This window comes from Haliotis rufescens, unplaced genomic scaffold (assembly GCF_023055435.1).
Source record: "Haliotis rufescens isolate VD_foot unplaced genomic scaffold, xgHalRufe1.0.p SCAF_13, whole genome shotgun sequence".
NCBI classification, from domain to species: Eukaryota; Metazoa; Mollusca; class Gastropoda; order Lepetellida; family Haliotidae; genus Haliotis; species Haliotis rufescens.
The window spans coordinates 38,012,450-38,039,047 of record NW_025963813.1 but is presented as its reverse complement, the minus strand read 5'-3'; the positions used below and the strand labels follow the sequence as shown (position 1 = coordinate 38,039,047).

The window sequence follows — 26,598 nt, the reverse complement described above, 5'->3', positions numbered from 1 at the left end:
CCCTAATTCTGACTGACCCGTGAAGATTCCGGGGTAGAATAGGTCTTCAGCAACCAATGCTGGTCGTAAAAGGCGACTAACGGGATCGGGTGGTCTGGCTCGCTAACTTGGATGACACATGTCATCGATCCCAATTGCGTGGATCGATGCTCATGATATCAATCACTGGATTGTCTGGTCAAGACTCGATTATTTACAGACCGCCGTCATATAGCTGGAATATTACTGAGTGCGGCGTTAAACAACAAACCAACCAACCAACCTAATTCTGACCAGGAATCCATTTAGCGCTAAACTTGTATAGGAGAGTCTTCGAACATGGAATGTAGCGTTAAAACGCACAACGTCTACTTGGATCATTATTTCGCGGATTTCAGCACGTGCATCTTGTCATGTTCAACCACGTTATCATGTGCAGATCTTAGTTGAGAGTTTGTGCCAGAGGTTGGACGCAGAGCGAGATGGTCATACCAAACTTAGTTTTCAAATAATGTTTCTTGTGTCTTACAAAAATGTAAAAATATCATTTTGTACCTTCATTTGACAGTAAATTGCACACTGTGTTGCAACTGAGGCAAGCAAAGATACACACAAGGGGAGCTCCTGACTGAACATATGCCTCCATGGTGTAGTGTATAAAACTTCTGCCCGCTGAGCGGAAGGTCGGTGGTTCCAGCGTCATGCCAAAGACGTTAAAACATTACTTCTTGTTACTCTGCCTAGCGCTTGGCATTTAGAGGCCATGACAGGGATTGGACGGCTCGAAATCAGTATACTGTGTCTGAGTAGGGTATCCATGTTGACTGCGGCATGGTATCTCAGTGGTAATAGTACGGCATTAGTCCAGACTGGTACCAAACACCCCCCCCCCCACACACACACACACGCCCCCCCCCCCCCCCCCCCCCCACACACACACACACACACACACCCATACACACACACGCACACGCATTCCCCCCCACACACGCCCCGACACACACACACGCACACACACTCACGCCCAAAGAAGGAACATAAATAGAATAAACTTGTTCTGCCTGCCAGACTGTCATCTCAAGTCGGGCTGCCCTATTATTTTGAAAAGGTTTGCTGGTGCGTATGTGTTCTCTTTTTTAGTGATAATTGATATAGACCGGTGTGTACCAGGAAGTAAAAACCAACGACTCCCAACATCAATATTAACTGAAACCACGATTTCGTTTCAATTCAGTTGTCACAAGAAAATTGAAATATAAAAACACACCTGGGCCCCGTTCCACAAAGCGATCTTAGCACTGAGGTGATCGTAAGTCCCATGCTTTAACATAGGCTTACGATCATCTTAGCGCTAAGATCACTTTGTGGAACGGGGCCCTGACTTTCTATGTTATCTTATGTAACAGGGCTTTCTTAAATTGTTAATTTTCAATATTTCAATCTTTCAATCAAATGCAGGACAAATGCAACACTCCACACTCTACTATATGATGATAGGATGCCAGGGACTCAACTCCGCATGGCAAATTGTGGTGCCTAAGACGACGTCGACGCAGCTACTCGCGACCCTCATTCAGAATAGATTCTCCTCAGTAACGACAGGTATTGTCGTAATATTAGTGTAGCATCTTGCCACCAAGGTCGCCGCTACTCAAGGTAATCTTCTGATGTGGCAGTGTGATTATGAAACCTCTTTGTACATGAACAGGTATGGTGACAGATGACATTCAACTGCAACTATGGGTATTTCACATCTACAGTTAACCTGGTGTCATCATTTTCACCACTATTTTGTCTTTTATTATTTACTGATTACTCTGGTGTTGAAGTTTTGATTAAAACAGAATTGTTTAACCACACATAAATAGGTGCAGTGAATCCCTGATACTCCCTATTTCTGACCATGAATCTATTTAGCGCTTAACTTGAATAGAAAGTCTTCGAACATGCATATCTTAGTTGAGCGTTTGTGCTAGAGGTTGGACGCATCGCGAGATGGTCCTGCCATACTTAGTTATCAAATAATTAACAACACATGTTTCTCATGTTTTACAAAAAGGAAAAATATCACTTTGTACCTTCATTTAGTAGTAAATTGCGTACTGTGTTGTAACTAGGTATGCTCCACTGCCTACACGATCTATTAATAATTCAGACACAGAAGATAATACGATGTGCGCACAATACGGGTATAAATAGATTGATCGGACTGACACATAGGGCGGGTACTTAAAGTCAGATTCGCGCAACACCCAGCACAGGTGGCTGTAGCAGTGGTAGCTGTAACACATCCTTGAAACATGAAATCGGTTCTAGGTTTCCTCATTGTTCTGTCTTGTGTCGGACTGATCACAAGTGCCATGATACAGCAAACAAGAGCTGCTTTCTCACCGCCGCGAGGTAAGAAAACTAAGGGAACAGGCCCCTGGGGGTAACAGGTCGCGGCGTCATTCGTCGAGCAAAGGTACGTCCCTCAGTCTTGTCAGAAACCTATATGTATAAACGTGGCTTCGAATCCCAATTGATTGTGATGCATTCTTCGTTATCACTGCTCTTGTTATTGTGTCTCCATACATATATCTGCCCCAAACAAACGTAACAGGCCGTCACGCTCTTCAAAGATAATCACAGTTTAGGATCCTTAGTTTAGTAGCCCATTAATGAGCCCAAAGAGAAAATAACTTGTTAAGTGTCTTTCGGAGTGGGTTAAGTCAGTGCGTGGTGTTGTCATTGGTTGAATGTACAAACTGAAAATGAAGGAACATAAATAGAATAAACTTGTTCTGTCCCAGCCAGCTGTCTCAAGTCCGGCTGCCCTACGTGAAAAGTTTGTAGTTGTTTCCATCGACAAGGTCTCACATAACATTACCATTATATGTAAGCATCCTACATGTGTTGTTTGATCAAGGAACTCGGCATAAGTGCCACATAGTAAAATTAGGCTATGAGGCTAATAAGTCAACTGAGGAAGAAGTGCCCAAACCACCCATCACTATTATCAACCTTTGACTTGAAATGCATGTGCATTTCGTACAGGATGCAAAAGCCCAATAAATACCCATACAAAGAGAGAAATGTTGCTGGTTCCAGTTGTTCCACCAAATACCTGTCTGTAATAATACTTAATACAATCAAGGAAGGACTTTCTTAATATTCACATAACATATTTGAGGTATGTGGCATCAATACCATGTGGATTCTCAACATTCAAAGGATTTACGTTAATGTTAGCAGAGCAAAAAACAACAAGTTTAAACGTGTCAAAACTTTTGATTTTTCAACTTTGTACTCCACTATCCCTGATGACAAACTTAACAAAAAACTTCATAGCTTGATCAATGGGGCATTCGTTATTAAACATGGTGACCATATATCTAGTATCATCAATATCAGATGTTCAGGACCATTTGTCATACAAGAAAGCAAATGAAAATCTAAAGTTTACTGACAAAACAGTATGTGAAATGTTGAACTTTCTCATTGATAACATCTAAGTCCAATTTGGGGATGACAACTGTGCTCTTCTCTTGCTGAGGAAGATGAGTTTGGCCAAGAAATGTAAATTAATCTTCAGATATGACGATGATCGTTCACCAACAGTCAAATAGCAAATTCACTTCCACTGATTTACCCACCTGAACTAGAAATAGAAGAGACAAGTGAAACTGCCTCATCTGTTTCATATTTAGATCTATTCAGAAAGACTGAGTGATACAAATTCTGCACATGACTGTTTGACAAGATGGATGACGTCAACTTACAGTTAACTTTCCCTTTGTGTCAAACAGTATTCGAAGGCTCCAGCCTTTGCAGTCAACATTTCACAACGTTTAAGGTACAATCGAGCATGCTCTTTCAGTAGAGATTGTAAAAGTTGTTTGATCAAGGTTACAATAATCAAAGCTTTCAAAACATGTATGGCAGACAAGTGGAGGACGTTTCCAATTTTTACACATCAATGAAAAAATACGTCCGATAAAATTACCTATACCACATGTTCCCGTGTTTTTTAAAACTGAACAATTGACTTTCCTTTGCATGTGTTTGTGACGGTCTCACCGCATGGGGATATATACGCTCACCTTTTTTTCCAACACCTTGAACAGATCAATATCGGATAGTGATTCATAAACAAAGAGCTTTGTTGTGATTATGGTGAAATATTGTCGCTCTTAGTTGTTGTTAACATAGCAGTTTTATAGCCCAAATCGTTTAGTTTGTAAATATAACAGAGTCTGGGATCAGACTTCGTCTCACAAGGAAAAGATAGATTGTTAATGTTAGTGATTTGTTTATTAGAAACATCCCACGTTAATTCCAACTTCAGGGGGCACGGGTGGCCCAGTCGTCTCAGGCGCTTCGATTCGCTGTATAGAGTTCCGTCCCTTGGGCACGCCAGAAACCTATGGTTGTGGGTTCGAATCCCGGTTCGCCCCGATTATGTTTCTAGGTTTGTCAGCACCATACCCGTGCTCGTGGGTTTCACCGAAGTGGTAAACGTCTGAGACCTGCATCACTTCGGGCTTTCCTCCCACATTAAGCTGACAAGCCGTGATATAACTGGAATACTGTTAAAAGCGGCGTTAAATCCAACTCATTTACTCCATAATTCCCACTTCACCTATGCACTTCACCTAACTTATGCATTAAACTGAACATGTTTCCAGCATACCAGATTATCTACAAAGACTTGAATAGCATTGTAAATCCTCCGATCTTTGGGTTCATCTTAGATGTGACGCCAGTTCCACCCATAGCTGCCCACTCCCAGATGCTACACTGGTGGTGTATAATCCTCAGGAAATGGGGATGGACCTGGACATGGTTATACAGGAAGACCTGCAATTGATCTCACCGCCTTCCTGCTTCAAAGACATTCACTATACAGAATTGAGAGACTATGGGAAATCCATCAATGCCAACAACGATGATGAAGTGTTCCAATAACAGACGACTGTGATAGATAACGAGTTGCACTGCTGTCGCATGTCCAGCACATTTGCAAATAAAACGCCATTCCACTAACCTACATGCAAGGCGATATATTAAACTATTAAAAATTGAGGATGTTGTTTGGGTTTTTATTGGTGTGTTAATTAGGCGAGGTAGTCTTTTCTCAATCTTATTATAGTAAAATTGCTATTAATTGCATTACTAATTGCTATTTATCATGATACAGCTATTTCGAAATGAAGTAGGTTCCACAAATGGTGCCATATTCACCATTTAGACGCCACTCTTTTTATGAATAAGGAATATTTTCATTTCAGCCGTTATGAACTTCTACAACAGCACTAGGCAAAGATAACTCTAAGCGATGTGTTTTTTATACTTAATAACATTTTCAAACAACATACGATCAATTGAAACCACAACGTTTGTCATTCATCGTTGACCAGAAACACATATTCCAAAAACAATGTAACTGTTAATGACGTCTGTCTGATGAGAGACGACAGTATATCTGTTTGTTGTGTAGCCAGCTATAGTCTACCTATTAAACGACGGCCTGTAAACAATGAAAACTGGGGCAGAAAACCAGTGACTGACTTATGAACAACCTTCTCACGTAATTAGTGAAGTCACTGAGACCGACACCCAAATGTCGTAACATCATCAACAATGTCTAACGATCAGGTAAGATGGAAACGGCTAAAACAATTATCATCATAATCTTCACAAAAACATAATTCATTTTTCAGAAAAAAAACAATAAATGCTAATATTAATTATCATAAATATCTCTGAACACCATAATTAATCTACATATGCCGGTAATATCAACTCAGTTCTTCAACCAGTCAGAGGGGTGGTCGGGGAGCAGAGTGGTTAAAGCGTTGGTTCGTCACGCCGAAAACCCGGGTTTGAATCCCGACATAGGTACAATGTGTGAAGCCCATTTCTGTTGTCCTAAGCCGTTTATTGCTGGAATATTGCTAAAAGCGGCGTAAAATCATACTCACTCACTCACTCACTCAACCTGTCAGATGTTTGTTTTTCTATAAATCAATACCATGGCAAATCCAAGTCACATAATTGTCCTACAAAATCATCTTTAAGTATAAAGTATCTTAATCCTGGCGTGTCCGAGAAGAAGATAATAAAAAAAATTTAAGGTTAGATAGAGTAGCACTTTGTATTTTGAATGTTTATCTTTTTTCGTGTATGTCTTATTATGGTGACATAATTATATCCAACTAAAGTTGTCATGCCAATTCCTGCAGTAGGTTCTGAAGAGTGAGTGAGTATGGTTTTACGCCGCTTTTAGCAATATTCCAGCAATATCACGGCGGGGGACACCAGAAATGGGCTTCACACATTGTGCCCATGTCGGGAATCAAACCCGGGTCTTCGGCGTGACGAGCGAACGCTTTAAACACTAGGCTACCCGACCGCCCCGTTCCGAAGAAAGTCAACAGTTAAGAGATGGATGGCGGAGAGATGGTGGACAACACTCCATTGCACTGGCCTTCTTAGTTCGTTGGTACATGTAACGCGGTATTAGAATAACTAAGTTTAGTTCACTTCAAATGGAGCTAAAGTGAGTGAGTGAATGACTGAAATGCGTTTGACGTCGCTACGAAACCTATTTCTCCAATATCACGGCGTGTTTCTTTGATGTGGGAGGCAAAACCGGTGTCTTGTAGGTCTGAGAAGTTAAGGAATGGTGCTGATAAATCTAGAAATATACAAGTAATCAGAACGAATGCACAAATATTCCTGACATTTCTCAGGCATGAACCTGCGTTCAGCGAACTGTGGGTCTGTCTGTACTCCCTGGAGTTAGGGGCGGTCGGGTAGCCTAGTGGTTAAAGCGTTCGCTCGTCACGCCGAAGACCCGGGTTCGATTCCCGACATGGGTACAACGTGTGAAGCCCATTTCTGGTGTTCCCCACCCTGATATTGCTGGAATATTGCTAAAAGCGGCGTAAAACCAAACTCACTCACACTCACTCCCTGGAGTTGTTTCTTTGTGTGTTTGTTTAACGCCGCACTCAGAAATATTCCAGCTATACGACGGCGGTATCGAGTGACTGACATCATGAGCATCGGTCTGCATAATTGGGATACGATTACATGCATCAACCAAGGTAGCGAGCCTGACCACCAGATCACGTTAGTCGCCTCTTACGACAAGCAGAGTCGCCGCTTATGGCAAACATGGGTTGCCGAAGTCCAATTCTAACCCGCATCTTCACGGGTATTGGCCTTATATATCTATATTGATGTCACGTATTATGATATATAATCTGTGTGTGATGGAACCGTTAGCACGGGGAGTGTAAATAACATACTTTCAATCAAAATGAAGTGAACATTGGGACAATTGACTCCTGTCAGTCTCGTCACGGCTTTTCCAAGTTTAACCACATAACTTTAGCCGTTGAACGCGCACTGGTTGATATTAGGAGCATAGGTCTCCATAATAGGGAAATGATGACGTACACAAACACGTCAGCAATTTTAAACAACTGATCAAGCATAGGTTATGACATATGAAATTGTTAATTGAATGAAAGGGGCACGGGTGGCCCAGTCGTATAAGGCGCCGCGATTCGCTGTGCAGAGTTGCGTCCCTTGGGCACGCAAGAAACCTATGATTGTGGGTTCGAATGCCGGTTCGCCCCGATTATGTTTAGGTTTGTCAGCACCATACCCATGCTCGTGGGGTTCACCGAAATGGTAAACGTCTAAGACCTGCATCACTTCGGGCTTTATTCCCACATTAAGCTGACACGCCGTGATATAACTGGAATACTGTTAAAAGTGGTGTTAAACCTAACTCACTCACTCACTCACTGTTGATTGAATGTATGGTTTGTGTTGTTTGTTTGTTTGTTTGTATATTGTTTAACGCCGCACTCAGCAATATTCAAGCTATATGACGGCGGTCTGTCAATAATAGAGTCTGAACCAGACAATCCAGTGATTGACATCATGAGCATTGATCCACGCAATTGGGATACGATGAGAGGCATCAACCAAGTCAGCGAGCCTGACCACCCGATCCCGTTAGTCGCCTCGTACGACAAGCATAGTCGCCTTTTACGGCAAGCATGTGTTGCTGAAGACCTATTCTACACCGGATCTTCACGGGTCTATGGTTTGTGAGTTATAGAACATTCTTTGAGTGGCATTTAGAAGTTGAAAACGAATTACACTTTTTGTTTATATGTCCAATTTACGACAACCTAAGATTGAAATATATGCCTGATATAACTAAGAACCACTATTCCATGAACAAAATATTATCTTTTAATGGTATCCCTACTCAAAAATTAACTAAGATATTACAATACATCTATCAAAGTCTACGAGTGCGTAGTAAACTACTTAGTAAATCCGATATGTCCAGAAATAATTAGTTGTTTTGAAACTTTCGCATCTAGATCAGGAGTATCTACATTTCATTTTTGTCTGTTTGTTTCTACTAGAAATTGCCAAATTGTCCTGACATGATGAGTATATTTCTGATAGATCCTTTTGTATTGAACGTCGCGCTATGGCTGAAAGCCTTTGCGACGTAAAACTTCATATTTCCATTCAATTCCTTTTGTATTCATGTTGTATTTTATACTACTACTGCAGCCACTGTGGTTATTATCACTGTTATTACAATACCTCTATTATATATCAAGCATCATATTAGTTATCAAATAATTATAAAATGCGCTGTACAGCTGTAAATAATATTGTTTATCTGTATGTGTATATGGGCCAATGGCCTTTCATACAATAAAGATTGATTGATTGATTGAGTGGCATTTAGAAGTTGTAATGGTAACTAAGACAAAATTGTTATGAATGAGCAGCTTCTTTATTACAATTGGGCGGAGCAAATGATCATTTGCTTGATAACGGTGTAAGAATCTACGCCGAAATGTCGCCCAATTGTAAAAAAGAAGTTGCTCATCCATAACAATTTTGTCTTAGTTATAGAACAGAAAGGTGGTAAGAACTTCGATAGACGGCATAACAGCAGCATATCTCTCAAGCATTGTGCATGAACAAACCCTCTTCTTTCTCTACCCCAACATATTGCATAGCATGAAGAGAATGTATAACTTCATGCCCATTATTGTCCTGTCGTGGGGGTGAGTATTCCTCAAACTTTACATCAAGTAACATCGGGTGAAACTTTAACCTAACTGTGATCTCATGTTTACGGCATTATAATGTCCCGGGGGCACGGGTGGCCCAGTCGTCTAAGGCGCCGCGTTAACACGCTTGTCCCACTAAATATACAGCTAAACAAGCTTTCATACGTTTCTCTAACATACTGGGGACACGGGTGGCCCAGTCGTCTAAGGCGCCGCGATTCGCTGTGCAGAGTTGCGTCCCTATGGCACTCTAGAAACCTGTGATTGTGGGTTCGAATTCCGGTTCGCCCCGATTATGTTTCTAGGTTTGTCAGCACCATATCCGTGCTCGTGGGTTTCACCGAAGTGGTAAACGTCAGAGACCTGCATCACTTCGGGCTTTCCTCCCACATTTACCTGACACGACGCGATATAACTGGAATACTGTTAAAAGCGGCGTTAAACCCAACTCACTCACGCACTCACTCACTACCTCAGTGTTTGCTAATGCTACTGTATGGTGACAATCGTCTTAATCGTTCTCATTGATAAACAAGGCCTTATCGGATTCTCTAACACCTGGTGTCACATTATATAACTTTACGACATTTATTCTTGAGAATACATGTGTAATTCATTTCTCTTCCATTTTCTCTGGTTTGTTTGTTTTCTTTGTTTGTTGTTTAACGCCGCACTCACCAATATTCCAGCTATATGACGGTGGGCCATTTTCTCCAGACAAAAGCATGTGTAATTATGATGACGATTAATTCATTTTTCAGAAATATCCAAACCTTAAGCTGCATTAATAAAAATCACAAACAACCCTATCAATGAAGATGTCTTTATTTACACGTTGGGGACGTCATTGGCCTCTTGATCATATTGTGAGAAAGAGAAAACAATATGTATGGTGGACTTAATGTGTACATATAAATTATGTTGTGTTAGAATGGGATACAACTGATTTACCAGTAATCTGATTTGTATGTGACAGACTCAGATCAGATGATGTATGTTACATCTGATACTAGTACAGTTTGATTTTATTTGTATATGCGATGGTTACTTCAGCTCATCGATATCATTGTGCTCAAAATACTTATTTTAGAATATTATTTTCAAAGTTTTTTACTGAATCCTAGCTAACACATGTAAACTGCAAGTACGCAAACAGAAGGCTGGTGTTAGGTTGTTTTGTTGTTTTACGCTGCACTCAGCAATATTCGAGCTATATGATTGTAGTCTGGAAATAATCGAGTCTGCACCAGACAATCCAGTGATTGAAATCATGAGCATCGATCCATGCAATTGGGATCGATGACATTCATCACCTGATCCCCTTAGTCACCTCTAACGAGAAGCATAGTCACCTTTTACAGCAAGCATGGGTTGCTGAAGACCTATTCTACCCCGGATCTTCAGGGGTACAAACAGGCGGTACATGTGAACAAAACTGAAAAACGGATCAACTAAAGCAACATGGTACACTTGGTACAGATGTCATGTCAAATGTGTTCAATAGACACAAACTGTTAGAAAATAGCTAACATTTCAATCATAAGACATAACTGATTTATTTCGTTTAAACCCACACGATTGTAATAAAAGTGAGAATAACAATATTGACCTTGTGAGTAGGCAAGTCGTCTCGTGATGCGTTCATAAAATCATGCTTAATGCATTGTAGAGCCTTTCGCAGTAATGTGCCCAAAACAAAATAAAAAAATTAACACTAGTCTGTGCAATAAACAAACATATCAGATAAGTATAAAAGTATACGTTCACCACTAGACCGGTGTGTATAGAAAGTGTCAACAATAATTTTAATGGATTTAGAGTCCTGCTCCTGAAACGGTTAACGGACGGACACGTACGCATTGATAAGGTAGGTCACACTGTATCTGGGTCGCCACCTCAACATTATGTGTCGGTATCACTAAACAAACAAATACAATATTCATTCATACACAACAATGGGTATGTATGATATGTGTGTAAAGAGTGACAGTTCACAGATTGCTTCAGTTACTTTCTGTCGAATCGTGTTCACATTTAGTTTATTCTCTTGCACAGGTTTCCCATGTATGTTTCTCCTATAATCCTAAACAATTCTCGTCTTTGATCATTTGCCTTCTCGGACTGTGTCCCAATGTTGACATTGAAAAGCACAGGTGGGTTGTTGCAGAACTGGAGGAAGTCTTTCAGGAAATTAGGAATGTTCTCTAGGTATTCCTTCAAAATGAGGTTATCATCTAATGTTGTAAGCACGAGCACTATTTTATGTGACATGGACTTCCCCGGAATAGATCTGACATGTTTGAGGAGCAGTTCATCCTTATATGTCATTGGAGATGCCTTCACGACAAGCAAGAAGGCATCAATGGAACTTGCCTTTGTCACCACCACATCGACTGTTCTCTGAATGTTCTGTTTGAACGAAAATCCAGGTGTGTCCAATATTTGAATTGCTCTGGTACCAATTCTTGCGCGTTTCTCCTGACATACCGCTGTGGGTTTCTGTAATCCAGCATCGAACAGTTTCTTACCTGCAATTGCATTCGCAAGAAGTCTTTTCCCTGTCTTTGGGTAGCCCATCAGCCCCACACTCACAGTTTCTGTGGGGATTTCAACTGAAACAAATATGCAGCAATTTACTTTTTTTTCTGTGTAATGTATCTAGCTTCATTCAGCAGAAGTAAATGTACTGCTATCAATTTCCATCAGGAACCATCAGGGAACTATAGTTTACGTTTTGCAAAGAGGTAAACTGATTCTGTATCAAATATACTCATATCTATAATATTATTCATGGCAATTCACAACCTTGAAGTGGGATTGAAAGAAATTAGGATAAAAATATTATTGTGTTCACAGGCATGATTATAATCTAAGTGTTACTAACCTTCGTCACGTTCGTAGATCCTCCATATTGGAGTCCTAAGTGCCTTCAACGTGTCTTGAATGTCCTTGAACTGGTGACGTGTGGCAGCTACAACGATGTACTTGAACTGTGACCAGTCCTGACCAGACTGACGGAAGGAGTTTATTGTCTCGATGGTCACTTCAGCTGGGGCATGACTGAAAGATGGCATGTTCTTTACTCTCATATCTTAACACTTCCATCACGCAAAGATTACATGTTAGTATACCTGTTATTGTTATACACAGTTGAAGATGTTGCAAAGAAATCAGCACCAGCCTCTACACCTGTTTATTGTGAAGAATACCTCCTTATGTTAGACTGCTTTAGCAGCGTCTGTGCTGGTAATTCTCAATCAATGTAGTATATGCAGTTTAATATATCATGCCTGATACAGTATTACAATAGCTCTGATGGAGTATATTAAGTATGTTGTCTGCAAACCTACTTTTGTTTGGTCTTTTCCTCCACGCTGTCACAGATGAGCAGTGTCTTACCACTGCGTTCTAGTCGTAGGGCAGCTTCAAACATGAACACTGTTTTCCCATGAAGTGTTTTAGATACATCTAATGGTTGGCGTAGATCAACATTGTTAAGTAACTTTGAAAACTGTTCTTTCATCAAAACCCAAAACGATCCCTTTCCCCCCTCTTTAGGTGCCATAGGAATACTTGTTCTTGCAGCTGTAGCTGTTAAAGCATTCTTCAGCCCTTCAAATTTGGAATCGGTCATGTGTTTTTGATCAGGAAAGCAGGATTCAATTACCGTAGACCTTCTTTTATGGACAGTGGAGTGAAATTTGGTCTTTTTCCCATATATTTTCTCTTCAGTGGCCAAAAAGATAAAAGTGAACCTTTCTGCTGTGTATTTTCCAAAAATCACCCTCATGCGATAGGCCAATTCGGCGTTATATTTGTCAATAGCATCATCAACTGCTTCCGATGAGAAAGATATAACAAAAGGTAGGCACTTTTGTGTGATGATCAATACGTCACACTGCAAAACATCAGTCGGTTTGTGACAAGGCAAGTTTAAGGTTATTGCCAGCGACCGACCAAATAAAGCAATGCCCCTTCCATTGTATTCCAATAAATCTGCCACTCGTTTCACCACATGCGGATGTTCCTTCTTGAGGGCGCTGACAAAGTTCACTGGAAGCATTGCTTGCTCTGTGTAAGTAGAGGTTTATGTAGTTACGTGTATGTAGTTACATATGAACAGCGAGCAGGCAAACCAACAGTCTTAAAGGGAACAAAACTAGCATCAGTAACGAAGACCAGCGCATTATAGCTTGACCAATGGTTGCACCGAACACAACGAGTTACAGAGGCTTAGATCAGGTTGCCTTCAATGAAAAACATACCAGTTATCTTTAAATAAATGAGCTCATGTATATTCGTCTGAACATGTAATATACATATTATGTAATAGAAATCACTGTGTCTGAACTCTTAATGTCACGGTTTATCAACCAACTGGACATCATAGAAATTAGACAAAAGGTTCGAACAAAATCGGCTTCATTTGTAATTGCTTTCTTGTATTTGTAATTGAATAGATCCGTTTGTTCAGTTTGTTGTAACAACAAGTACCATCTTTTGGTATGACGCGGTCGTGGATCGAACCCCGGACTTTCCGCTCTCCGGGCGGACACTCTACCACAAGACCACGGAGGCGGTCCTCAGAATTACGGAATATCTGTGCTTGAATCTTGTAAGAATATTATTCATTCGCAAGACACAGAGTCTGAAAATACTTGTAAAGTGTTGGTTATTCTGTACCTTGTGAAAAATATGTCTGAGCATCATCGAAACTGTCACCAAGGTAGTAGATACTTGGAGGAAATGGATCACTGCATGGTAATTTCAGCTGGTGTATTTCACTGTCTGTATCTGATCCTGAAATTAACATGAACATATTTAGGAAAAAGGTTCTGAGGTCTTTGAGGTAGTTTGGCAGTTTTTCTGTAGGGATTCTGGGAAAGTGTTGGAACCTGTGGTCAGACTCTGTGACTTCCTGAATGTGTGTATGCATACCCAATGGTGTTAGACGTTGCTAAAATCAAACAAGTATTTGCAGACTATCATGACATAGCAAGAATATTAATTCACTAACTTCAACAAGTGTCGCCTGTCTATTCCCATATAAAAACAATATCTTAGCCTTGAAACCAGTGTGAAAATAACAAACAAACAACAAGTGCTGTACAATCAACAAATGTATTACAATAATTTACTAGGTTTACATATCAATACAAATTACTGCACAGCTATTACAATGAGTGAGTGAGTATAGTTTTACGCCGCTTTTAGCAATATTCCAGCAATATCGCGGCGGGGGACACCAGAAATGGGCTTCACACATTGTACCCATGTCGGGAATCGAACCCGGGTCTTCGGCGTGACGAGCGAACGCTTTAACCACTAGGCTACCCGACCGCCCCAGCTATTACAATGGCAGTACACAATAGAGTGGTAGTACAATATTCAGTGACAATACATAATATGATGGCAGAGTGCAGTATCAAATACAAAATACAGTGGTGATAGTAAAAGTAAGTGCTAATAATATATACTCACCACCAAAACAAACGCGAACCATAGAAACATAGAGAAGTATGTACGTTAAGAAGAGATGTTTCCAATGTGTACCCCTTAATGACAAAACTAACAATCAGTGAAGTTTAACACAGTTTCTTTATTCTTATGCTGCACGTGATTTCCAAACTTTACACGTAATGCTGCACAAGACAATGAAGACAAAATGAGTCATGGATCTACGACGTCCAATGTGTTCAAGCGCGTCGGGTCATACACCATAAAAGTATGTTCGTTTTGCGAATATGAGTAATACTTTATATATTAACCATTATGTATGGTATTAGTCTTCTTTTTGTCGGTGAGCATATATTCACCCAGCGGTGACAGTGATCAAGCTTCCGAGATTGACTAGACTGGGAGTCAGGGATCATGAGCGATCCTTGAAAGATGGTTTCGAGGCCCTGAAATACATGAGAGATACGTTAACACTCTTGTCCCACTATATACACAGCCAAGCAAGATAGCAGCACTAGAACATTACTGAACTTTCATATGTTTCTATAACATACTATCCTCGTCAGCAGTGTTTACCGGAAGCTTACACACCACACAAGCATCCAAACATAGAAACTTCTAGACGGCTAATCACTGTCCAAACAATGCAATGAGCGTCTACCAAATCTCAACAAAAATCAATGTAACATAGTTACAATCATTGTTCAACCATATAACACAAGGAAGACGAAATGTTCACGATTATAAATGTTTCTTATTGGAATTGAACCAGAAGACTGACATGATTTCACAGTTGAGATTATCTTTACAGAACCGATAATTAACTATCAAAGATGATTGGTTGGTTTGAAGATAAGCAACTGTAAATATAGATAAAGGTCTTTATTTCAAAAATCCACAAATATTCCATAAACACCTTCATCGAGCGTCCACCTTTTGTTCTTAACATTGATTGTATTTGCCTTGGAGGCATGAAACCTGTTCATTACATGTTGGTATATTGTTTGATTTTGTCACACCATTCATCTAACTCAAGTCGCCTCACAATTTCTACAGTATCATCATATCTATATGACACAGGTCCACATTTATCAAAAAAAAGAAGTCCTCGATAAGCAGGTACATGTACAACTAGGATCACCCTTCCCTTATGAGGTTCTGCTTTGATGTTGACTGATTTTGAATAGTTTTGCATTTTATCAACATCGAAATGTTCAGTCACTGCAACCATTTCCTTCTCAATCTTCTCCTTCAGAAAGGCTTCCACATTTCCTGTTGGTCCGTTTGGAAGAGGAATGCCTCTTGTTTCTGAATATTTAGTTTGATATCGTTTTAGTTCTCGAACCTCTTCGGCTATCCCACAGTAATAAGTTCCACCCTCTTCCAGTTTGGCAAATGCACTGATGTTTTCACCTAACTTCAGGTTGTCCCAGATTATGTCTGCTGCATTTGTGTGACTGACATCAGGCCCGACAGGAGGAAACCTCTTCAGCTGTACATGCCTACTTTCATGCAGATCATCAAGATCATTATCCCTCTGTTGTTGAAGTTGTTGCTTGTTCCTTTCTTGCTGACATCTTGGTGACAGAGTCCTCATGAATGTTCTAAGACTTGGCAGATCAAGCTCCAGAAGACAATCGTCCAGAGGTAGTTTGGTCTTCATGTCCACAGTGGATAATGTTCTGCTTGATGCAACGTCAAACTTTATCACATAACCCCTGCCTTTCAAAAGTTTCCTTTTGAAGTTATTTACAAATAGTTCGCCTGGCGGTAAAAGTTGATTCAGTTTTGTATTTACCATCTCATCAAACCCTCCAATGTATGTTCCTGGATCCTCCGTGTCCTTACCTAGGAAATGTACAATAATACTTCCACCACCAGAAACGTTTTGTAGAGCACACACATTTCGTATGAAGCCATTCATAATTGCTCTCCGTTCATCATCGAGGTTAGGATTTTCTTTTTTCTGTTTCTTTGATTTACTGTTGACGGCTGCTATGTCCATGTGCATACTCAACACTTGTCCCGTCGCATCTTTTCTCACTTCTGAGGTGCACCTCGCACATACAGCGCAAGAAATATCTATCAGCATCACATTTGATCCACTGAGCTTTTTTCCCTCCACTGTATATCGAAGACCCTTGTCAACTGCAGTACTATCCAATCTCTTGAGATGTTCTTCGGTAGTTCTAATGACATCATGGACTGCTGGGATAACGTTTTTTCCTTCAAACTTGAGAACCACGGAAGAAGATCCATGACTATACAAGTTTTCGATGTGTATCTTGAGGAGATCTTTGTACTTTTCATGTATCTGGATATGAAGACATGTCACGTCAGGAGAGCTCTGACTTTTGTCCAAAAAGCCTTGACAATTGTGACATGGATCTGCAAACAAGCCATCAAGTTTTTTTATGTACAAGATATGCTTGTGGCTATATACCTTGTATGTAAAACAGTTCCAGAAATTCGTGCTTGTCAAAACTCCTTTATCCACACAAGATCGTTCGCCGTCGAACGGCTCTTCTTTACACCAAGGAGTTTGAACAAGCACGGAATCACTTGTTTATATATATAGAGAGAGAGGGAGGAAGGGGGGGGGGGGGGGGGGGGGGGGGTATATAAGGAAATAATGAAGTCCAAGTTAATCCATCATATTCTTTATATCAGTTTATATCAGTTCTCTCATGACAGCTCTTCAGTGTACCTGACAATGACATATGAGTGACGTTATACTTATGACGTCATAAATTACAACTGTGAAATATCAAAATGTACTGAATTTGTGTAGTAGCAAAGGATACATGTATTAATGCATTCTAGAATTCACTTGGGGTTTCATCAATCGGATATATAAAGGTGACTAGATGACTCATTTTTAGGTTCGGCATCGGGGAGTGGTAAAGAAAGTCTATATCGTCCCTTACAAAACTCGGTACATGCTTTGTTAGTGGTTTTAAAATAATATCGACGAGATTACTAAGGCGCTGCGTCGGGCTGTTCGATCCTCCGACAGTCAGCCTGAATGTCAAATCAGGAGAGCTCCGAATTCTGTTCGGCAATAGCGCTATTCACCGATTTACTTTTATTGATCTTGGATAGTCCGTAGAAATTAGCCGTCTGGGGGTCACAGTTTATTAAGTAGCCCTTTTCTTTAGCGTTAAGATCTCCAGAGAAGTCTTCACTATGTTTTTATATATGGGTTTTGACAAAAGACTACTGTTAACATTTGAGTAACTAGAAAGGTTCAAGAGCAGAGGCAGACACAGACCCACCATGTCCTAATTGCTTTGAATATTTCACATCAGAACCATGAATCAGGAACCATTTTGACTATACCATGTCAGGTAACAGCTGATCACACATACGCCAATTACAGTACAACTTTGAAACCGAAAGTCCCATGCCATAGTAAATAAAAAAGTCATAAGCACTTACGGTTTACTAGTATCAATTCCGGTTCAGGACATTATGTACACGCAAAATGCAGTGCAACAGTGCAGCTAACTAAATAACAATGTTATAAAACCTTCCGGCCTAATGTGGGAGGAAAGGCCGAAGTGATGCTGGTGTCAGACGTTTACCACTTCGGTGAAATCCACGAGCACGGGTATGGTGCTGACAAACCGAGAAACATAATCGGGACGAACCAGGATTCGAACCCAGAATCATAGGTTTCTGGCGTGCCCAAGGGACGCAACTCTGCACAGCGAACCGCGGCGCCTTAGACGACTGGGCAACCCGTACCCCCGGCTCAATTAATGGCAACGTGACATGTATTTCACACCAAAAATGCATAATTCCCACAATCATAGGTTTCTGGTACGCAATTCTGAACAGCGAATCGCGGTGCCTTAAACCACAGGGCACACGCACGCACGCACGCACGCACGCACGCACGCACGCACGGACGCACGCACGCACGCACTGTAATAAGCACGTGGTTGGGAAGAGCAGGGTTGCCCAATTATTGAATACATGCATTTGCTATATAATATCTGGGTTATCACTTACTAGTTAAACAAAAAACACACTCACACAAAAACATCCTGCACTTTAAATATATTTTCCACAAACATTTGAATATCCAAAACAGTTTTAAGGCAAATAAAGAAGCCTTGACTGAACTAGAAATGGGAATATGTTATTAATTGTTGTTCCGGTATTGAATTCCTATTAGTTTTCTTCTATACTCTCAAGGTTCTGCGTGAATTTAATTTTGGATGGACAGGAGGATCCAATTGAAAGGCTAAGGTATAGAAACGATATCGTCGACGCTTCTTAGACAAAATGAGTATATGTAATGTTAATATCCAACAATACCCCACAATTATTGAGGTCCTTGTCATTCATAATTAGCATAATTTCCAGCATGTAACAAGACATACGTCGGTAAGTTTAATTTCAAGCTTACATTCATTTCACAGTTGATTGATATTGAAATGTAAAATGTATATTACTCGCTGAAACGATTTAGATATAAGGTTCGAGAATGTCTTCTTTTGTGTTAATGGAATCGAACGCTCAACGAAGAAACAGGCTTTACATGTACCCCAAAACCAATGCAAATGATCCCTACCCTCCCTTCCGCTTCAACACCCCATCCCACCACACCACCCCGACCCATCTTCTTCTGGTAGTCCTGCCTGTTGTAGACCCGTGAAGATTCCGGGGTAGAATAGGTCTTCAGCAACCCATGCTTGCCGTAAAAGGTGACTATGCTTGTCGTAAAAGGCGACTAACGGGATCGGGTCGTCGCTGACTTGGTTGATGCATGTCATCGATCCCAATTGCGTGGATCGATGCTCATGATATCAGTCACTGGATTGTCTGGTCCAGACTCGATTATTTACAGACCGCCGTCATATAGCTTGAATATTGCTGAGTGCGGCGTTAAACAACATACCAACCAACCAACCAACCACCCCGACCCCACCTCCGTCATACCCAACCTACTAACCCCATCCCTAATTTGTCGTATCAGCGTCATTAGTCACGGTGCTAACTTGTTGATGTCTGTAGGAATCGATTGGCAGTGAGTTAAATGTAAACATCCCGAGCACGCTCTTGTAGTCGCCCGGGATAACAGTATACGTGAGTAAAGATCATTCCTCACCGTACCTTAGAAGGCCTCCGTGGTCTAGTGGTAGAGCGTCCACCCGGAGAGCGGAAGGTCCGGGGTTCGATCCCCGGCCGCGTCATACCAAAAGACGTTAAAAGATGGTACTTGTTGTTATCCTGTCTGGCGCTCGACATTAAAGGGCTAAAACAAGGACTGGTCGGCTCCTGTGTCTGAATGGGGTGTTCATGTTAAACTGCGACATGGTATCTCAGTGAGCTAGCACTATAAATCGGCATCAGTCCGGACTAGTACAATCAGCCACACACACACACACGTGCATGCACGTCGCTATATAAGTGCAATAATCTTGGACGCGACGTTAAACCCCATTTCACCTCATCGTACCTGATGTGTAACATGTACATATTTATTCCACCAACCTTTGATATGCTCTCTTGGACCAGACATCTTGGGCTGTTTAAAAAATAACAGAAATTATTTTTTTTCATCCGTGAAACGTTTTCTTCTAAGTACAATTATTATAACAATATCAATATTACCGGTACAACCATACAATAACATGTTTATTGTGACTATTGACCAATTATGACAAGTTGCTGCATCTTCAACATGAAGACTATCCAGTGGGGATACATTATATCATATTTTTTATAAAACAGTTATGTGTAACAGTTTAACTTACACGTTTGTTTGTTGTGTGTGGCATCTCTTTCTCACGTTTTCTCCGCGACATCCTCAATACGTATAACCAACGCTCTACGTGGATAATGTACAGTGGCTGGGAATTTGAGTGAGCGGCAAACTGACGGGACGTGATAACACTAAGTTAAACTGTAAGAACCAATGAGGAAGCGAAGTGACATTTCAGTGTCCTTGTGATTCGTTAAAATCAATAACAACTAGGCGACACTACAGTCACTATGTGGCAAGTGACTCTCGGCTCACATGGAACACACTTCATTGGGTAAGATATCTTTATTCACATCCAGTTATATGACACCACCTAGTTCATCAGTGTAGGGCGGTCGGGTAGCATAGTTACAGCGTTCGCTCGTCGCGCCGAAGACCCGGGTTATAATCCCGACATGGGTATAATGTGTCCCCCGCTGTGATATTGCTAAAATATTGCTAAAAGCGGTGTAAAACCATACTCACTCACTAGTTCATCAGTGACATACATCTGACGTCCGTGTGGGTTTTTGTGTATAAAAATGTTCTCAACTTTTATAATATGTAGTTATTGCGTACCAGGATTGTCTGTTCACAAGATCGTGACTATCACATGCACTTGGAAAACGCACCACTCCTTCACCTTGACATGTCCCGAACTTCCAACATTTACATATGAAATTGCTCTTAATATAATAATGTCCACCAATACCTAATGAAAAACTTGTACAGGAAAACTGTATCATAATTTAGATGGAGACAAGTACTATTTCACATTGTGTACGATTTTATTGATTTACGGTTGGTTGGTTGGTTGTTTAACGCCGCACTCAGCAATATTCCAGCTATATGACGGCGGCCTGCAAATACTCGAGTCTGGACCAGACAATCCAGTGATTGACATCATGAGCATCAATCCACGCAATTGGAATACGATGACATGCATCAACAAAGTCAGCGAGCCCGACCACCTGATCCCGTTAGTCGCCTTTTACGGCAAGCATAGTCACCTTTTACGGCAAGCATGGGTTGCTGAAGACATATTCTACCACGGATCTTCACGGCTCTATTGATTTTAGGAATCAGAGGAAGCAATTATATGGGTACTCACATTACTATTGCCATGGCTCAGTAACAAAAGATGTTACTGGATAATTGATTTGAGTTTCTTAATTTCGTCCAAATATTAATACAGGCTACCGTTTATAATACAAATGACAACTTTACGGAAATATTCAATAAGGTGAACGACAGAATCGTTGCTTGAATGACATGCTTTTCTGGATCTGTAGCAGTTTAAATAACAACGAAATATAGATTTAAACAATCTAATTTCTTAAATCATAATTCGTACGTGTGGGCTCCTATTCTTCTGTAAATTGAGATAATTATATGAACATAAACCAACACGAAAATAATTAAAATGTTGCCTCAAAGTGTCATTCATACAATTGTGTGTAGTTGGTGACATTTTTTTCTGCAAAGACGTTTTGCTTATCCTCGATATCCCCAAACCACCAAAAATCTCCTCTGACTCGATACTGACGCTTATTGTTGTATTTTAGAGCACAATGGATGACACATTACGGCTGATACTTGTTGGTAAAACTGGGAGTGGTAAAAGTGCAACAGGAAATACCATACTTGGAAAACCAGTGTTTGAATCCGCTACAAGGGCTATCAGTGTGACAAGAAACTTTCAAAAAGAAAAATGTGTTCGTCTGAACAGAGACATAGAGGTCTTGGACACACCACACATTTACGGGGAAGCACCAAATATCTATCTGAATGAAAACATGAGTAATGCTCCTCATGCCATACTCCTTGTGACGCAAGTTGGGCAAACTGACGAAACAACGGCAGATATGATAATCAACATGATCAAAGTGTTTGGCGTCAACATTGAGAACTATTTGGTTTTTGTGTTTACTAGATCAAATGATATGTTCTCTAACGGTATGTCACCTGATTTATTCATTCAACAGTTGCCTACTTCTATGAGGAACATAGTAAGTAAACGTCCGTGTATATTTTTGGACAATGATTCTTCAATCTCTGAAAAAGAGGATAGGGTTCAAGAACTCTTGTCTGCAATAGAGGACATGACACGTCGAAATCTCCCGGAACATTTTCTGTTCAGACGGCAGTACTATCTTCGACCAAGAGTTTAAATACAACCAGTTGTGGAAAATACAAACTTGAACAGAACTGGAAAATCCTACAAGGATACTTCATACACTTTGGACACTAATTTCAACCATTTCAACTTATCCTGTAGAGTAGTCCAAAGGTCACGTTACAGATGCACTTAAAACAAAAGAAAACAGTATAATGTACGATTCCGACTATATCTTTGAGCATGTGTTTGAATCAAATAGTCATGATACCAGATGTTCGAGAAAAAGTGTATCCTGCCCCATTAGTACCACCCGTCATAAACACATGCAAAGTCAAGTCACCCGTAACGGAAAAGTCACCTGACTAACAATAATGGATTAGGTACAGAATAAGTATGAATTATTATGTGAAATATACTCTTCCAGAAATTTGGTCATGAATTTAAAACCATTTATCTTATATGTTTATGTTAATTGAAACAATAAGGGATGCTACGCTCATCTTGCATACAGATTTCTATATTCAGTTGGCGCATGAATTCTTCCGTGGATTCTTTGTCCTCCTCATTGATGATTAGAGATAACTTTTTTTCAACTCATGGTGTCCTGACAGTTGAACATTTCTAGGGTGTCTTCAACAATGTATGGCAGTATATTCTTCAACCAGAGTTTGGCAGTGTTATCTTCAGCACTTCTTGTAGGCATAATCTTCAAATTTGTTCTGGGTCAAGCTTCTTACCAGGCTGCTGCTGATTGGTCAAATAATGAGTCATAAGTGAATCACTCGCCCCAACCCATCTCCCATTGCTTGTATAGTAAACTACGTTTATAACGAACACGCTTATAACGAACTGACTGATATATCGAACTTATTTTAAGTCCCGACCATTTGTTGTATCTATGCTGTATGTATGCTTATAACGAACTACGGTTATTACGAACTAAAATTAGTGATCCCATCGAGTTCGTTATAACCGTAGTCTACTTATAACTTTATCTGGCAAATTTGAAGTCCATTCCATTCTGAGCACATGTTTTATTTCCATCACATGGTTGTCTGTTAGTAAAGGTTCAGCAATCAAATTTATCATGGATGTGCTGACCGACATCACTAATACTCCGACTGGAAAAAGCAAGAAGAGGCTTAGTGATGGTAGTGTGAAAATATATGGTAGTGACAAGAGAAAGGCAAGGAAGAACTTTGATGTGGCATTTGACACAGAAGCTGAAAAACTTTCATCTGAGACGAAGTTTCAACAAGCCAAGAACATATTTAGACATATCTAGACATATTTGTATTATTTTGATTTATTGTGATATTTGGCCCTGATTTGACTTGACATGAAATCATGCCCCTATAGCCATATAGGCTGGCGGTTTAAACACAAAGTAATACATTTCAATTAGACAACATTTCATTTCATGTACCCCTGGTTAACTACTAAAGTGCGAGAACAATACCCGTCTTGTTATCTTTCTCAGTGCAAGGGAGTTTCTTCGTTTCGTTTGTGTACCAGGGCGTCTGTTTGAATATAGGATTTGTCAATGCACAAGTTATTGCAAGTGTATATCGATTGTATTGGCTGTGTACGTTTTGCTGAGGACACTGAACATGTTTATGGTTCGGCGAGATTAATACAATCAAACAGTAAAGTATTATTAAACGTTGGACTGTTCACCCATGACTCCTGGAGACACTTATGCTGTCATGTTGCTATTTGTGTATCTCCACATCAGACCTCTCAAAGCACTATTCTACAGCTATGAAAACACTCGATCAGAAAAAAGTGAAAGAGTGACTAGGCCATCCCTTGATAACAACCTAAGGGTATGTGCTTACTTATTCAATAGTCTGAGAAACACCGACCACATTTAAACAGCCAATTCACGTGAAAAATACCATGTAACCCAACCGTCAAACTGTAAGATGCTGACAAGGAACAGCATTAATTAGTATTCCCAAATGTCTTCAGTTCGTTCCGTGCCAATAGAAATTTCATGTCGCCATGTTGACTTGAGGGTTTGCACTAATTAAACATTCATCCTTGGCAGGTGCGTTGAGCCCAAATACCCCTAAGGGAGGAGGAGGCACACAGTCGTTGGTCGTTCAAAAAGCCGTTTCTTACTATTGCATTGATGCATAGCATTGTTGTGTATCTAAGGTTGGTACTATGCTATAATAGAGTGGGGCAATACGACTTCTGGGTAAACAGAGGACATAATTCATCACGAGAAAACAGCGTTTTCACTATTCCCCGCCGTACGACACTCCTGAATGTTATTGCCATGTGTTTATCTCCACATCAGACCTGCTTTTTAAGCACTATTCTACAGCTATAAAATATACATCAGTAATGATGAAAGAAGGCTAGACGGTTGTCTTAGATGTAAGCCGTTCCCTTGATAACAGCTAAGCAGATACATGATAACTTATTTACTAGTGTGTAAATATGAATATAACATCGATGTCTAAATGTCCCATTACACAAATCAGACCACATTTTAACAACCAGTTAACGTGTAAATACGTGGAAAAATATATTATCCAAAGGAGAAACAATTGAGTTTCTGTTTCTGAGTTTACGATTGATAGTCATGCAAATAAGGTGTAAGATACTGACAGGAAACAGTATCAGTTAGTATTCCTTGATGTCTTCAGTTTCTTTGGTGTCAATAGCAATTACATTAATGTGCTCTTACTTTATAGTTGAAAACGAATTGGTAATGCGTAACCTACTGCAGCTGTCCTTTTGAGTTATGGCACTGGGTATGTTAAAAGAGCTCAAATATCCCAACGTGAGAAGTCACACAGGTGTGGGACGTTCAAGTATCTTTATCTTACACTTGACGTAGTACGTTGCTGTGAATCTGAGGTTGGTACTTTGCTATATTAGAGTGGCGCAATACGACTTCTGGGACGTGTGGTCGACTCACAATTGACTTACAGCAAATGCGGCTGGTAAACAGATGACATACGATATGAGATTATACCACAGCTAATATGGGGTGGTACACAGTCCACTTAAGTTATGATCATACCACATCAAATGTGGGCTGTTACACAGATGACACAAGTTATGATTGAACCATAGTCATTGTGGGCTGGTACACAGCTGCCATCAGTTATACCATGTTCGATGTTATACACAATGGACAAACATTCTCAACATACCAAAGCCAATGTGGGTTAGTACATAGATGACTCAAGACGTATTTTACCATAGTCAATGTGTCTTTGTACACTATTGTCACAAGACATACTTATACCATAGTCAATGTGTCTTTTGTACACTGTTGTCACAGGACATACTTATACCATAGTCAATGTGTCTTTGTACACTGTTGTCGTAAAAAATATTTAAACCATAGTCAATGCGTCGTTTGTACACTGTTGTCACAACACATACTTATACCATAGTCAATGTGTCTTTTTTACGCTATTGTCACAAGACATACTTATACCATAGTCAATGTGTCTTTGTACGTTATTGTCACAAGACATACTTATGCAATAGTCAATGTGTCTTTGTACGCTATTGTCACAAGACATACTTATACCATAGTCAATGTGTCTTTTGTACATTGTTGTCACAAGATATACTTATACCATAGTCAATGTGTCTTCTGTATACTGTTGTCACAGGATAAACTTATACCATAGTCAATGTGTCTTTTGTACACTGTTGTCACAAGACATACTTATACCATAGTCAATGTGTCTTTTGTACACCGTTGTCACAAGACATACTTATACCATAGTCAATGTGTCTTTTGTACACCGTTGTCACAAGACATACTTATACCATAGTCCATGTGTCTTTTGTACACTGTTGTCACAAGATATACTTATACCATAGTCAATGTCTCTTTTGTACACTGTTGTCACAAGATATACTTATACCATAGTCCATGTGTCTTGTGTACACTGTTGTCACAAGATATACTTATACCATAGTCCATGTGTCTTGTGTACACTGTTGTCACAAGATATACTTATACCATAGTCCATGTGTCTTGTGTACACCGTTGTCACAAGATATACTTATACCATAGTCCATGTGTCTTGTGTACACTGTTGTCACAAGATATACTTATACCATAGTCAATGTGTCTTTTGTACACTGTTGTCACAAGACATACTTATACCATAGTCAATGTGTCTTTTGTACACTGTTGTCACAAGATATACTTA

General features: G+C 40.1%; 1 protein-coding gene and 1 long non-coding RNA gene across 3 annotated transcripts; one reads left to right on the top strand and one right to left on the bottom strand.

Annotated features, from left to right (window-relative positions):
• The first annotated feature begins 2,155 nt into the window (after positions 1-2,155).
• LOC124121775 lies at positions 2,156-5,043 on the top strand. Its single transcript, XR_006859082.2, has 2 exons — positions 2,156-2,379; positions 4,713-5,043. It is a non-coding gene; the product is annotated as an uncharacterized LOC124121775 (long non-coding RNA).
• A 5,357-nt stretch (positions 5,044-10,400) lies between these two features.
• On the bottom strand, positions 10,401-20,482 carry LOC124123542. Of its 2 annotated transcripts, XM_046486728.2 has the most exons (6): positions 20,303-20,482; positions 20,040-20,073; positions 13,764-13,880; positions 12,431-13,151; positions 11,965-12,140; positions 10,401-11,692 (listed from the first exon to the last, which is right to left on the bottom strand). In XM_046486728.2, exons 1-6 carry the CDS (start codon positions 20,351-20,353, stop codon positions 11,115-11,117), a joined length of 1,677 nt encoding a protein of 558 aa, XP_046342684.2. In that variant the 5' UTR covers positions 20,354-20,482; the 3' UTR covers positions 10,401-11,114. The 2 variants fall into 2 exon arrangements, with proteins under 2 accessions (XP_046342684.2, XP_046342685.2); XM_046486729.2 differs by lacking the exons at positions 10,401-11,692; positions 11,965-12,140; positions 12,431-13,151; positions 13,764-13,880 and adding an exon at positions 14,990-16,925.
• Positions 20,483-26,598: the final 6,116 nt, after the last annotated feature.